The 14,177-nt window shown below is 58.8% G+C and overlaps 2 protein-coding genes across 2 annotated transcripts; one reads left to right on the plus strand and one right to left on the minus strand.

Annotated features, from left to right (window-relative positions):
* Nucleotides 1-241: 241 nt before the first annotated feature.
* PHYSODRAFT_315602 (hypothetical protein) lies at nt 242-12,196 on the plus strand (the record flags this gene model as incomplete). The annotated part of the gene is made up of 8 exons (XM_009530490.1): nt 242-2,960; nt 2,991-4,102; nt 4,133-4,888; nt 4,909; nt 5,106-10,378; nt 10,694-11,001; nt 11,215-11,761; nt 11,888-12,196. 8 exons carry the CDS (start codon nt 242-244, stop codon nt 12,194-12,196), a joined length of 11,025 nt encoding a protein of 3,674 aa, XP_009528785.1.
* Nucleotides 12,197-12,274: 78 nt separating this feature from the next.
* Nucleotides 12,275-13,619, minus strand: PHYSODRAFT_315603 (hypothetical protein; the record flags this gene model as incomplete). Its single annotated transcript, XM_009530491.1, has 2 exons — nt 12,275-13,543; nt 13,572-13,619. The coding sequence occupies 2 exons, from the start codon at nt 13,617-13,619 to the stop codon at nt 12,275-12,277; spliced, it is 1,317 nt and encodes a 438-aa protein (XP_009528786.1).
* Nucleotides 13,620-14,177: the final 558 nt, after the last annotated feature.

A 14,177-nucleotide genomic window follows, 5' to 3' on the forward strand; every position in this document is an offset into this window, starting at 1 on the left:
ACAGTCTCCTCATCAACCAAGCTGAGTCACCGGCGAGTGCACGGGTGCACGACTGGCATTATGAGCGCCGCAAACGTTTCAAAAAAGTTTCAACAGCTCTGTCCAACCAGTGTACCCATTTTCATGGAACATGGCTACAATCTGATTACGCGGATCCTTGTGTACAGTACACCACCATCGGGCCGCAGCACTACCGGGCCGGCGAAGGAAGCGGCGTCTCGTCTCGATCCCGCCCGCAGCCATGGCGAAGGCCATCATCTCGTCGGTCCTGGAGGCGCAGCTGGGCAAGTACGTGGCCGGCCTGCGCAGCGACTCGCTGGTCGTGGGGCTCTGGAGCGGCGAGCTGGAGCTGCGCGACCTGGCGCTCAAGCCGCACGCGCTGGCCGAGCTGCAGCTGCCCGTGGCCGTGGCCAGCGGCAGCGTAGGCCGCGTGCTGGTGCGCGTGCCCTGGAACCAGCTGGGCAGCGCTAGCGTGACCATCACGCTCGAGGGCGTGTCGGCGCTCGTCGTGCCCAACACGGAGCGGCCCAGCGCGGCCGAGCTGCTGCAGGCCAAGAAGAACCAGCTGGAGCGGCGCGAGCTGCTGCGTCAGCACCGCCGCTTCGCCGCGCGCGTCGGCCCGGGCCAGGAGCTGCACGAGCAGCAGAAGCCCGAGGAGGACGAGGGCACCTTCGTCTCGAGACTCACGGCGCGCATCGTGGCCAACCTGCAGGTGACGCTGCGGGACGTGCACCTGCGCTACGAGGACGCCGTGGCCAACCCGGAGGCGCCGTTCGCCTGCGGCCTGATGCTCGAGCGGTTCCGCTACGTTACGACGGACGAGGAGGGACGCGAGGCCTTCGTGGACCAGGCCACGGTGCACAGCGCCTTCACGTACAAGAAGATCGAGCTCTCGCAGTTCGGCATGTACTGGGACCGTCTGGACGTTAACGACAAGGCCGCGAGGCTCGAGACAAGAGAAGATGTGCCTCAGGCCATGCGGGCCATGGTGCAGGAGCTAAGTGGCCAGCAAGAAGACACCCGGGTCGACAGCAGCAGGAGGTGGCTGCTGCGCCCGTGCTCGCTGGGCGTGCAGCTCACCAAGAACGAAAGCACGGACTATTCGGCGGTGGCCAAGTACACGGTGGAAGCGGAGATGGGCGCGCTGCAGGCCAGCTTGACGCGCGAGCAGTACGAGGACGTGCTGTTTCTGCAGCGAGCTTTCTTGGGGCGGAGAGCGGTGGAGGCCCATTTTGCGCTGGCCCGGGGCCGCCCGCTGCACGCACCGGGCGCGCGCCCTCGTGAGTGGTGGGACTACGCTACGCGCCTGGTGCTGGAGCAGCGCAGGGCAAAGCTTCGAAGACAAGCGGCCAATGACAAGAACAAGGAGGCCAGCGCACACCACCCGCATCGCCGACGACCGCATCACCGCAAAATGCGCTGGTCGTCGGTACACAAGGCGCTGCTGGAGCAACAACTGTACGTGGAGGCTTTCAGGACGGAGCTGCGCAACGGTGCGCCATTGGACCCCTCGACGAGACAGGGCAAGTTCAAGCAGCGGTATGAAGAAATATACCCGCTGGATGTGGTGCTGCTGTTACGCGACGTTGCCGAAGACGCCGAGGAGCGTGCCAATGAAGAAGCTAAAGCGTCAGCCAAAGAACACGCTAAAACACAGGCGGCTCAAGGCGGTGGTGGTTCGTGGTACTCGTACTTCTTCGGCGGTGAAACTGAATCTGCCTCCGCGTCAAGTGAAGCAGCAGAGGAGCACGTTTTGTCCGCTGAGGGGCGGGAAAATTTACGCGAGGCTTACAATGACGCTGTGGAGAAGGCTAGCAACGCACACGAAGTGCCGATGGGGTGCAACATGGCGTCAGTGCAGCTTCAGCTGACGAATGGCTCGATAGGTCTGTATCAATCCAATGCACACGAGAGCCCATTCGTGACTGGAATGCTGAGTGGCTCGCTAGCTGTGAACATTCAACCGGAAAACGAGTGGGACGCGAGCTTCCAAGTGCAGCACTTCGACATCTTTAACGGACTCGCGCGCGATTCCCGCTTTCACTCGTTCTGTAGCCCGTCGTCGTCGCTGTCGCCGAGTGAAGACCCGAGTAGGCCCTGCGTCAGTATCGACGTGAGTCGTCGGGCGGTGCTACAGACTCAACTGCAGGGTGACGACGACGTGGAAGCTACACTAAAGGTCCGCGTCCGCAGTGAGCCTGTCCGAATGATGGTTGATCCGTCCTTCGTGATGTTCTTGCACGCTTTCTTCGTGAGTCTGCTACCAGAGAAACAGCTAGAGAGGGTCTGGCAGTTTGCTACGTCTTCTGTTGCGGACTGGATGTTTACTGATGACTCTGCGGACGAGAGGAAGCTGATCGAGTCATCAAACACGAGTGCGGAGAAAGAGGCCGAGGAAGCGGAGCTTATGCGCTCGCTGGAGAGAGCTGAAGGTCGCGTCGCCTACGACGTCCTGCTAGACATGGAAGCTCCTGTGCTTATCCTCCCGGAAAACGTCGGTGAGCCGACTGGCGCCGTTCTAGTTGTGGATCTCGGCCGGTTGAGCTTTCGCAACGACGAACAGGTAACAGCTATCGACACGCCTTTGGAGGTGGGGCTGGAACCGGCTGGAGAAGACCCGCGTCGTCTGCATTGGCGGCTAGACGTCACCCAGATCCATGTTTTACTCGGACGCCAGGAGCAATTGGTGGACTGGACTGACGAAGAACTCCGCGGCTTTACCAAGATCGTGAAGGAGCTGTCGGTTGAATTTTCACTCCACACTCAGGCGGCGACTTCACGGCTCAAGCTTCCTTCACGTACCGGGCGGAAAAATGTGGAGGCGAAGCCGCTGCCGCAAGTGGGCGTCTACGCTGCCATCCCAAATATCTCGGTATGCCTAGTGGAGGAGCAGCTCGTGGCGCTGGGCCAGATCCATTCGTCCATAGTTGCACAAGCAGCGATCATTGCCCGAGATAATGGTAGGCGCCTGTCCTACTTCGAGGATCGAGATCAGGAGAGTGGCGACGAAGAGAGTGCGACGGAGTCTGAAAGCACGAACGATGAAGGTACGAGCAATGCCACAGTCGTTCCCATTCATAACGTTGAGGAGAAATTCCTGCTGGAGATGGAGCTGTCGCTTGGATGTGTAGAGCTCAACTTGCGTGAGTCGGTTGCCAAGGACGCGTTTATCTTGCGGGCCTCGCAAACATCCTTCTCGATGGAGGCATACTCAACCCACCAAGACTTCCACGCACGACTGAAGGCCCTAGTGATGGAGGATAAACTGTATTCTGCTGAGTCTCGTTACTACAAACTCATATCTACCGGCGAAGATGACGCAGGCGATACCCCACACCTGATCGCTATCGACATCACGGCGTATTCGCAGGACAACGGAGCATCGAGAATACAAGAAAGTGGTCAGGCTTCGCAACTGGAGGCTGATGTGCAGTTTAACGTGCTGCATCTGCAATGGAACCCGTCGTCTGTGGCGCTGTTCTACCGCATCATATCCGCGTATGCATCTGCCATTCAGTCTCACGACGACGACCTCCCGTCTGAAGATGCCACGCTGCCGCGAAGGTTGGCTGCAGAGAAGGAGACTACACAGGAGCCACGTCCTGTTGGTGGCCACAAGAAGGAGGCTGCCGCGTTAACCAGTCTGCGGTCTAGAGGAAAGCCTCTCGTTGTGGTACGCGCGTCGCTGGTACAATTCAGTCTGACGTTCAACAAGGATCAGCTTGATCGCCAGCTCGCGCGTCTAGACATCAGTAACGCTGCTGTCAACTATACGAGCTACGATATAGAAGGCCAAAGCTCCGCTGACGAGGACACATTCGAGGTTACTGGTCATGTGGGGAACTTCGTGGGGACTGACTTGAGTACGTCGAAGCATCCGTTGTACTCGCCATTACTGGGTCTGGACGAGGAGGAAGCTCGGCGCCGCGTTGCCTCTGGGATGGATTCAGAGGCGCTGCTGACGTTCGCGTTTGTGCGTGACCCCAAGACGAGCGACAAGAGCTCTCTGCGTCTCGCATTCAAGCCGATCCGGGGTGTTTACTACCATCAGCAGGTCTTGGAGCTGGTGGACTTTGTGCTTGAAGGGGTTCTTGGCGCGATGGTGAGCCAGACGTTGATGAATGCCACCCAGCTACTACTGCGCAAGGATGAGGCTAGCGTTGTGCTAGACTTGACCGTTGAGAAGCCCACCCTGATTCTTCCTCTAAGCTTAGAGGATTCCCCCCACGCCAAGGTCACCGCGGACATGCTGCGGCTCGTCCACTTTCCGTCTAGTGCAGTGCATTACGAAGGGCCACCTGGAGCAAGAACCAAGCGTGTTGTCCACGACGAACCGCTGCCGCGTGCCATGGTGCGAAGATCCGACGCCGAAGGAGGCGGCGTCTCGTTGCGAGTAGACTGCAAAGACCTCTTCCTAGAGCAAGTTCGAATCTTCTGCACGACTACGAGTGCAGGCAGGCGAGCCAAGAGCGCGGGCGAAGGGCCCATGTATGAAGATTTACTACCCAAGCCTGCAGATCTGAAGATCAGCATTGAGGACCTCGTGTCGTCGAGTATTTCCTTAGGTGACGAGGAGACAGTGGGCGATAGCGGCGAAACGAGGACGGCGTTCCTTCCGCGAATCACGGTGGATTCGGTGCTTCCTCCGTTAGAGGCCCACATCTCACGCACGAGCTACCTGGGCATCGTCGCGCTCATCTTGGAGAATTTTGGTGCCGATGCGCTGCAGAATGCACCGACAGCCGCAGCTCCTCTCGGCAAGGCAAGCAGCGCTTCTCGACTCCTAAGCAGGAGAAGGAGTAGCGCTGATATCGGAGAGCTTCCGTCCTTGCGCCCAACCGTGACGTACACGTACCTTCAACCGGACGCAGATGAAGCTACGCTTCAGGTGCGCTTTGTCATGGAGAGCGTGAGGATCCTGCTGTTCCAGGACGGGCCGGCAGACGTATTCGTGACGGAAAAGGCATCCCCTGATTTAATTGTGCAGCGCACCATGTCTGAAGCTGATAGCGACAAGTTTGGGCGTGGTGGGGAGTTCGCTGAGGTCGTTGCTACTGACTTTTCGCTGGTGTTTTACGACGAGTACGAGAAGAACCCGCGCTTAGCGGTGCATCTTGGTGCGTTCAGCGCTCGTGATCTGGTGGGGAATTACAAAACCTCATCTGGCGGCGCTGAAGGTGGCACAATGCTGATCTCACCGCGCCCATTGGAGATACACTACACGTGGGACGACGCTGCGCTGACCGGCGAGCTGGACTTGGCTTTCTCTGAGGTCACGGGCACTGTGATCCCGGAAGCTCTACTAGCGCTTACCGGCTTCTTTGCGCTGCCTTCAAGACCGAGTCAACCCGAAAAGCCTCCCAGTTCTGGCTCAGTGAAGGATCTAGTGCGATCGCAGACGCCAGTGCCACCGCCGTCGCCGTCGTTATTGACGCGGCGCGAAAGTATCTCGGACATTCTTCGCGACGGGAAGGAACCAGAACTGACGATTACTGTTCGTGCGACGGCCAAGCAAGTTGGCGTGGCGGTACCACGCGATTGTTACGACCCAGAGAGTCCGCGCGTAGCGTTTGCCGGTGATTTCGCGCTTGAATTCAAGTGGAAACCGCACCCGGACGATAAGAAGGGGAAGGCAGACGACGACCTTGACATTCAGAGCAGCATTCTCGCGGACGCAAGGAATATGGAGATCGTGCTGGAGAACGCCAGGCGCCCAGGCTGCTGCGTGGCGTCTCCCTCGTCCAGCACGCGATGGGATGCCATCGATGTTGCGCCGCTGATTCAGTTGCTGGAGCCGTGCGATTTGCACGTTGAAGTGAGCGACCTGTTCCCGCACGCCGGCCAGAGGCAGCAGATTGTGGCGCTGAGCTTCACTCCGATTGAAGTGTTTGTGTCCTATGACGACGCGTGCATGGCGATGGATACGATGGAGGCATTCAACGAAGCTATCGTGCTGCACGAAGCACGCCACAGCACCGCAGATCTCCGTCGGCCGTCACGTATTGATAGCCCAACTTCCCATGCATTGACGAGATCACGCACCTCGTCGAAGAGCATCGTGGTCGAGACGGCTACGGAGGAGGAAATCCACCGATACTTTACGTGTGAACTACCGTCCGTGAGTCTGACGCTGATCAACGACTGCGACGGATGTGATATGGGGCTCGCACAGCTGCAAGTCGAGCGCTGCCACCTCTTCTTGAACGTCACGTACACTGCGCAACTGGAGGAGAGCGACGACGCGCCCGTGTCCTTTGTCGAGCTGGATGTGTCTGTTACCCCACTGACGACAAGCATTTCTGGAGGAGGAAACTTGGTGGTGCTCATGTCGTACTACAACCCGGACACGCGCGATTGGCACCCCATGTGTACCGAGTGGGCTCTCGATGCGTCGGTGCAGGGCTCGATTTCGGGCGCGAGCGAGCTGCACGTTATTCTCACGGCTTCTCAAGCATTGGACCTCACTGTCACACATGGATTACTGGAGGTCGTGGCGTCTGTGGGCGGCGCGTGGAAACGTCGTGCGGCTATGGGCACTGCCAAGGTGCAGTCGGACGAGAGGGAAGATGAAGACGTTGAGCGGCGGAAGATGGCGCCGTGTGTGATCCGTAACGAGACGGGGCTGCCACTCAGTTTCTGGCTGACGAATGGGTCCTTCACGACAGAGCCACAAGTGGTGTCAACAGGAAGCCTGGCTGACGTTCGGTATCTCCACGCACCAGGACGAGGGCGTGGAGTCGTACGGAGGTATGCATCGGGTGACAGGGATGCTGCCAACCTACGACTCTGTTTGCAGCTGATGGATGCGAAGAGCTCGGAGGACAGTGCAGCGCGATTCCAAGCCGTTCAAGGGCTCATTTTCGAGCAGTTGGGTGCGCGCACGTTTCCTTTGGTGGACACCCACGGGCAGCGCACCAATTTCACGCTGAGTTTGTCGGCGCAGCTCGTTGAAGGCCGCATTTTGCTGGTTGTCTCGTCCCCTATCAAGCTTGTAAACAGACTCACGTCTGGTCGTCCCGTGGCGCTCCTGGTGAACGACCCGACATGGCACACACCCGTCGAGATTGGCGTTCTTCGAGCAAACCAGGAATCTGCCGTTCCAGTTCTGCTGTCTTTGGCTTCGGAGCTGCGCGTGCGGCCTGTGGGGAACGGCGCTACATATTCTTGGAGCGCTCCTATCCCAGTGCAGACACGGTCCGCTGTGGAGCTTAAAGTGGAGGCCGCCGTATCATCCACCTCTGCCTCGCGTGAGAGCTCGAGCCATGCTGGGGACGGTCGAAGCGCAGTGTATTGCGTCTCCATGTCAAGTGATAAAGAGCTTCGTGCTGTGTCTTTCGCGGAACCGCTTGTATTGGTGAACAAGCTTCCAGTCCCGCTAACCTTCCGTTTGCGTTCTGCCTACAGTTCTGCGTACGGATCTGGGTCGAGCGATAGCCCATCGAAGCCCGAGACGATCGCTGTCGGAGCCAAAACCAGCATCTGGTGGACGGATATCGCGCAGCGACCGCTCTTTCAACTACTAGTTGAGGGCTGCACCAGTCCGTCCAAGTGGCTGGAGCTCGTGCCTCGAGGAACCGCCAGCGGTGCCGTACTATCGGTACAGCTTACTCGGGTCGACGATGGACGTCCTTTCCGACTGCTTCTGCGTGTGGTGGGGGGCGACCACGCTGCCCGCCCTGTGCGCGTGGAGATTTTGGCTGAGGTCTGGGTTATCAACCGTTCCGGGCTGGAGTTGGTCTACGGCACTGCTGCAGATAGTGAAGCCTACATTCCTCCACGCGCGGCACGAGCCCAGGTAGGCAACGCTCAGATCAGCGCGTACTCGAGCGATAACAGTGGAAAGGTCCCCGTGGTTCGAATCGGTTTGCGTGGCTGCAACTGGTCCGCGCGATTTGAAGCGGACCCTAGAAGACTCAGCTGGCAGGACGAGTGCATCACGCTTCGGTCCGCAGGAAGCAGTGCATCGTCTGGCGGAGTTCTGTACGAGTTGGGCGTGTCAGCGGATTACGCGACCCGGCACTTCGGCTCTGTCACGACGCTTGTGAGCGTCATCCCTCGCTACCTGATCCTCAATCGCTCATCGCACACGCTGTTACTTCTTGAAGCTCCTAACCGCCAGCACCAACGTCTTGAAGACTCGAGCAACGACAATGTTGCGCACCACGTACTGGGAGCCGGGGATATGTATGCTCTTTACTGGGTAGGTGGAACGCGCGCCCCACTACGTGCATCAGTGTTGCCCGACGATGACGCGCCGGGTACGTTCTGTTGTGATGGCTATGACTGGAGTGCTGCATTTGCTGTCGACCGTGTGGCTAAGTCGGACTTGCTGGTGCCGCCACGATCCAGTGGACGCGGTGTTCACTTGGAGGTGGTCGTTAAGCGAGGCAGTTTCTCGCAGGCCACGTTCGTAGTGGTGGTGACGGACGGTGGTGCTGGATCTCCGACGTCTACATCTTCGAGGCTGTCGAACGCTGGGTCAACGGTCTCTTCCTCTGCAAGGGATGCGGTCACAGGTGCTGGCACGGCAGGCTGGCAAACGTTCAGTCTTCACGCGCAGGTAGCGGGCGTGATCGTGACGGTCACCGATAAGAAGCACGGCGGGGCATTGGAGGACTCTAAGAGCTTGTTCGCTGGTGGGCCTGAGGGCGAGAGTGAACCTGTGGCTCGTGCGACGTTCACGCGCATCGGTGTGGAGGCATCATGGTCACCACAGGCCACTGCTGCTAAGCTGAACTTGATGGGGCTAAAGGTTGAGGACTTGCTCCCACAGACCAGGAACCGCGTCGTACTGAGACCTCTGTTGCACGGAGACAGTGCGTCAGCGAAGGCGACCATGGACAAGTACTTCCTGGAGCTGACGTATCTGGAGCGACCTCACGCGAAGTACACGTGGGTGGAGCGCGTGCACCTGGAGTTGCAGAACATCAAGGTCTCGACCTCAATGAGTTTCGTTGACAGGCTCATCCAGCTCCAGAAGGAGACGATCGCACATTTCCAGCACAAGTCGCTCGTCTCGGCCTTCCCTAGTGAAGACGATATCAACGATGAGGATGACGAAGACGGGGACTTGCTGGCCTACTTTGTTCCTCAGACAGAGGACGGGGACGAGGGTGTCAGTGCTGCGGATATGGCAGCTATGACTGGCCGGAAGCTTTACATTGCGTCGGGTGAGATCTCGCCTGTGCGTGTGGTGGTGAGCTTCACCCGCGACAAGAGCGACTCGAGCCAGCGCAACAACGAGGGGTTCTGGCTGTCGAACCTCAAGCTCAAGATCGACAACGCGTGCGTGACGCTGGAGGGCTACCGACTATCGCACGCGCTGGCCACACAGGAGTCTCTGACTGCGGCGATTGTTCGCTTCTATGAGCAGTCGGTTAAATCCCAGGCGCTTGGTCTGATCGAGTCGATCGAGGTCACGTCGCTCGTGACGAGCATGGTGGCAGGTGGGGTGACGTCGCTGGTGTCCACTCTGCGTGGTAAAGCTGACCCGGCCGCGGCTGCTGGTGCTATGGCTCCTGGAATGCTGACATCCAGCTCATCAAGTAGCGACGGCGACAGTTCTCAAGGTGTGCCCTTCCGCTACGAGCACATGTCGAACGGCGAGATCCTGCGCAAGCATTCGAAGGCGCTGGGCGAGTGCCGCAGCAGCGCAGAGTTCCTGCGGCAAGTGCGACACCTCGTCTACGACTGGGATGCCAACCACACGGGACTCGAGGCGCGCGGCTGCGTCGCGCTTGCGTTGATCAACAATTCTCGGCACTCGTTAGTGGTGAACACGCAGCTGAACGACGGCGCGTCCCTGCGCGTTCTGCCGCTTGGAAGACGGCACCTTGCCAGCGTGTTGGACGCGCCTACTGACAGCGGGACTGCATCAGCTGGAGGAGGGAGCGCCACAGCTTGGCGAGCAGACCGTGCCGTGGTGGTGTTCGCCTACGGCTACACGCCAACGCTGCTCACATCAGGCGATGTCTACTTCACAGTGCAGTCGAATGCGTGCAGTGTGTACGCTACGCGCAAGACAGCGCGGCTCAGAGCTAATCGGGGCTACACTGCTACATTCACGCTGCAGGAAACCCAGAGCTGGTGGTCGGCGAACGTGGTCATCATCGGTGACGACTTGCAGGCTGGTGATAACTCCACGACTGCGTCCGATTCGGACTCGCTGTTCGGCGAGACGCCGGCACTGATGGATCAAGATACTGAAGCAGCAGACGACGAGGACGATGAGTTCGAGGTCGAGTTCTCGGGCGCAGCGCTGGGGTTAGTCGCCAAGCAGAGTGGCCGGCTAGTGATTGTGCGCGAGTGCGTGCCGTCAAGTGCAGCTCAAGCTTCCGGCCGGATCGCTCCTGGTGACTGCATTCTCGCCGTGAACGGCGTGAGTGTGGCCAACACGTCGCAGTTCAAGCAGCTTGTTAGCAAAGCGCCACGACCGATCGTGTTGCGCTTCCGACGCGCAGGCCGCCACTCCAACGCGGCCTACGACCTCTTTGGCGAGCGCAAGCAGTACGGAGGAGCGTCCAACCTGTTTGGCTAGTGACAATGATGCAATAGATGACGAAGTGAAGTGAGCCATTCTTGTCCTGGACTGTAGACGAATTTGGCTGCTCACTTCAACTTGAAGGGGGAGTTTCACGACCAACTAACTGTGGTTTGTTTCTTGTGCTAAGGCTGTTGTAGGATGAGTAGCAAGGATGGATCTATCACACGACTGCCAGCAAGATTCAAGCGTCCATGGCAGAGCAACAAGAAGGAAGAGGCCAAGCATGCGGCGTCAGCTCCAGCCGCGGCAGTGCAAAACAAACTCGCAGAGTTGCGTTCAAAGCGCGTGATGGAATTTTTCCAAGCCAAAGCGAGACAACGTGCCGGCGCCCGATCACTTGCTTCAGTTGTAGGCAGCAGCGGTGACGCTGTGATGGCTCTCCTGCGGTCACTGCGTCATCTCGCTGCTGGCTTCTTCAAGCGCAAGACTCAGAATTTAACTGCGTTGATCGGCCGAGAGTCCAAGTGGGGCAAGAGGTTGCGATTGCTACCGTCGATGCTAACAGGCGAGAAGGGCATGATCCAGAACAAATTGAGGAGAACGTTTCGGCTCGGTAGAGGCAAGAAGGCTCAGGCCGAGCGACAGCACCAAGTACGCGTCTACCAGTGGATGTGTCGGGCGTTGGCCCGCTTGGGCTGCTCCGCCATCAGCGCTGCTCGGAAGCGCTACAGAGCTGAAGGCGCCGCGCTGCTTTCTCGTGAGCTGGTTGGCCGGATCATGGACGAGCAGCCTCCGATTCTAGCTCTGAAGTTCGTCGCAATGCGAGAGCGTGAGCGTCGCGCGAAGAATGCTCGAGTGATACAGCGACTGTGGAGGCGAGTGAAGCGCAACGAGCAAGCAAGTGCCGATGCAAAGGTGCGTATCCTGAATATGCTGACCAGCATGCCGTCGCGTCTTCGCCAGCAGCAAGAGACTCAGCAGCAGACTATCAAGATTGTGCATGACGTCAGTTCCAGCGCTACAAGGCTATTCATCCACCGCGCGGCGCAGCGTTTGGCAGCTCGACTGATCCAGCGCGTGTGGCGTGGCCATTGCGCCCGTAAGAGGGCTCGTCGGCTGCGAGAGTGGAGGTTGAGAAAGTTTCTGCGTAGAAGACAGCGCGATCGTCTTCGAGATGCGCGCACGGCCTTGTTGATGCCGTCTGAAGTGGAGCAGAGGTACAGGAAGGAGCTCGAAACGCGAACGCTCGCTCGACAGCAAGAAACGCCACTGCTGCCGGTTCCCCGCCGAGATGACGGTCGACACTACCAGAGGAGACGAGGTGAACGTGCCACACTGCTAGAGCCGCTGCCGCTGCAGTCGAGGCCTCCGCAGATATCGTCCACCACACGCACGAAAGTGCAGTGCGTCCCATTCAGCCGCTTCGAGAAGATCATCGCTCAAGACGCGCGCGTGAATCTGCGTAACGTGTGGGTGGCCATCCCTGTTGGGCATCACGAGCAACAAGAGGAGACAAGCTCAAGACACGGAGGCTTGAGCCCGCTGTTGGTGGGGAAGGGCCGTAAAAAGAGAAGCAAGGGCGGCCTGCGCACAACCTACGACTGGGTGCCAGCGGATTTACTACAGAGTCAAGAGGAGAGGGAGGTGGCTCGAGTTCGTCGGCGACAACGAGCTACAAGTCCGTCAGTGGCCAAGAACATCCTGGAGTTTTAACATTCATCTTCCTTCCAAGCTGCTTATACAAACTACACTTACGCTACGGTCACCAACAAGAAACAGTGCGGAGCTCATTCATACCAGCGAGCGGCGGTAGTAGAACCGATAGCCGGCGTAGAGCACCCCCGGGACGAAGAACGCGAGCATCAGCATGGCCGACAGCAGGCTGGTGCACGCGTAGAAGGTGATATAGCCGAACATGAAGGTCGGCACCACCGCGATGGCGTACAGCGCTGGCACTCCCCCTGGCACCTTGGTCGGACGCGCGATGTATGGCAACTCCTTGCGAAGTTTGATGATCGTGGCGATGATCATGAGCTGGACGCCGGCCGAGTACGCGTTCGTCATGACGAGCATGCTGTCGAAGTCCAGGTTGATGAGCGCCAGCATGAGCACGAGCGTGAGCAGAGCGGCATTGTACGGGCTCTGATACTTGGGATGCCGCTTGGACAGCACCTTGGGCACGAGGCGGTTCCCGGCCATGCCGCTGACCAGGAACGTCTTGACGTGTAGCGCCGCCATGCACATGCCGGCCGAGCCGCAGCACGTTGCGATCTGGACCAGCGTACGCAGCGGACTGCCGCCGACAAAGTACGCGAAGAACGGGAAGGCGTCGCGGTCCAGCAGGAACCAGGGCATAGCATCCGTCGCGATGCCAGCGATCATTGGGACCATGTACGTCACGAGGATCATCACACACGTGTAGCCGATGGCGCGCGCGTACGAGTGCGCGGGGTTCTGGACTTCGCCGCCGAAGACCGACGCGTTGTTGATGCCCTTGAACTTGAAGTAAAGCGTGTTGAGCAGCGTCGCCCACTCGATGGCTATGTCGCCCTTCGAGATCTCGTCGTGCGCCGCAGGATCGTACAGGACGCTCTCACGCCGCACCTGGAAGATGTCGTCGAAGTCCGACGCGTTGGCCAGTGACCAGATCGTAAACACGGAGAAGAAGAGGATGACGACGACCACCACCACGAAGCTCAGTCGACCGACCGTGCGCGTGCCCAAGAAGGTGGGGATGGCCAGAGCGATGCCAATTCCTGCCTTGATGAAGTACGCGGCCACGGATGACTTGACCTCGACGTTGTAGTATCTTGTGAGCAGGTTTAGCAGCGTCCCGGGCATCAACGCTCCTCGCAGCACACCGGCGACCCACGACCAGTACCCAACTTGGAAGGCCCAGAACGGGCCGTACGCGTTCAAGACCCAGACCGTAAAGCCGCCATCTTTCGGAAACGCGGAGCAGAGTTCAGCGACGATGAACGCGAACGGGAAGGCCACAAAGAGCGCGTAGAGCAAGAAGCCGAGAAGACCAACCAGAGGCCCCGCCGAAGAGATGACGGCCTCGGAACCGATGGGGACGATGGTTCACGGCGATAGTGTGTCGGTACTCGTACAGACTTGGAGACCGCTCGACCATTTCGGCCTCTTTGTCGAATTCACTGCGGACGTCAGCGTGTTGCTTCAACACATGTAAACTTGATCTGTACTTACACAAACGCCGCGGCAGGTGCCGTGTCTTCGCGTGGGAGGTAGAACGTCACCTTGGGGGCAGTACTTCTGAGCGCGTCGTCGTCTCCCAGCATTGGGAGGTCGGGGGATGCTATGGTACCAGCGACGGTATTTGCTAGTCGGACAGACCGATTATCCCAACTTGCGGCAGTGGCCGCTCGTTGGCAGAGACTACAAGGCCGATGCAGTGGGCACCCTCTTGTTTTACAGACCAACTGGCCCGTGGAGACATACGGTGGCTTGCGGCCATATTACCAGCCATAGGGAGAAGTGGACGGGGTTCAAGAGGTTGACTCAACAGCGAATATGTACGACTGGGGCGCTGCAATACAAAAATCTCCGCGATCTTGAATACCGAAAGGGTGTAGATGTATAGACTTTGTAAAGTGCGAAAGCGATTGAAATAGTTTTCCAGAAATGGTGAAAAAGGCAAACCGCGGTACTTGTCATTCCCGAAAAACAGTAC

The sequence above is a fragment of the Phytophthora sojae genome (genome assembly GCF_000149755.1).
Source record: "Phytophthora sojae unplaced genomic scaffold PHYSOscaffold_5, whole genome shotgun sequence".
Classification (NCBI taxonomy): Eukaryota; Oomycota; class Peronosporomycetes; order Peronosporales; family Peronosporaceae; genus Phytophthora; species Phytophthora sojae.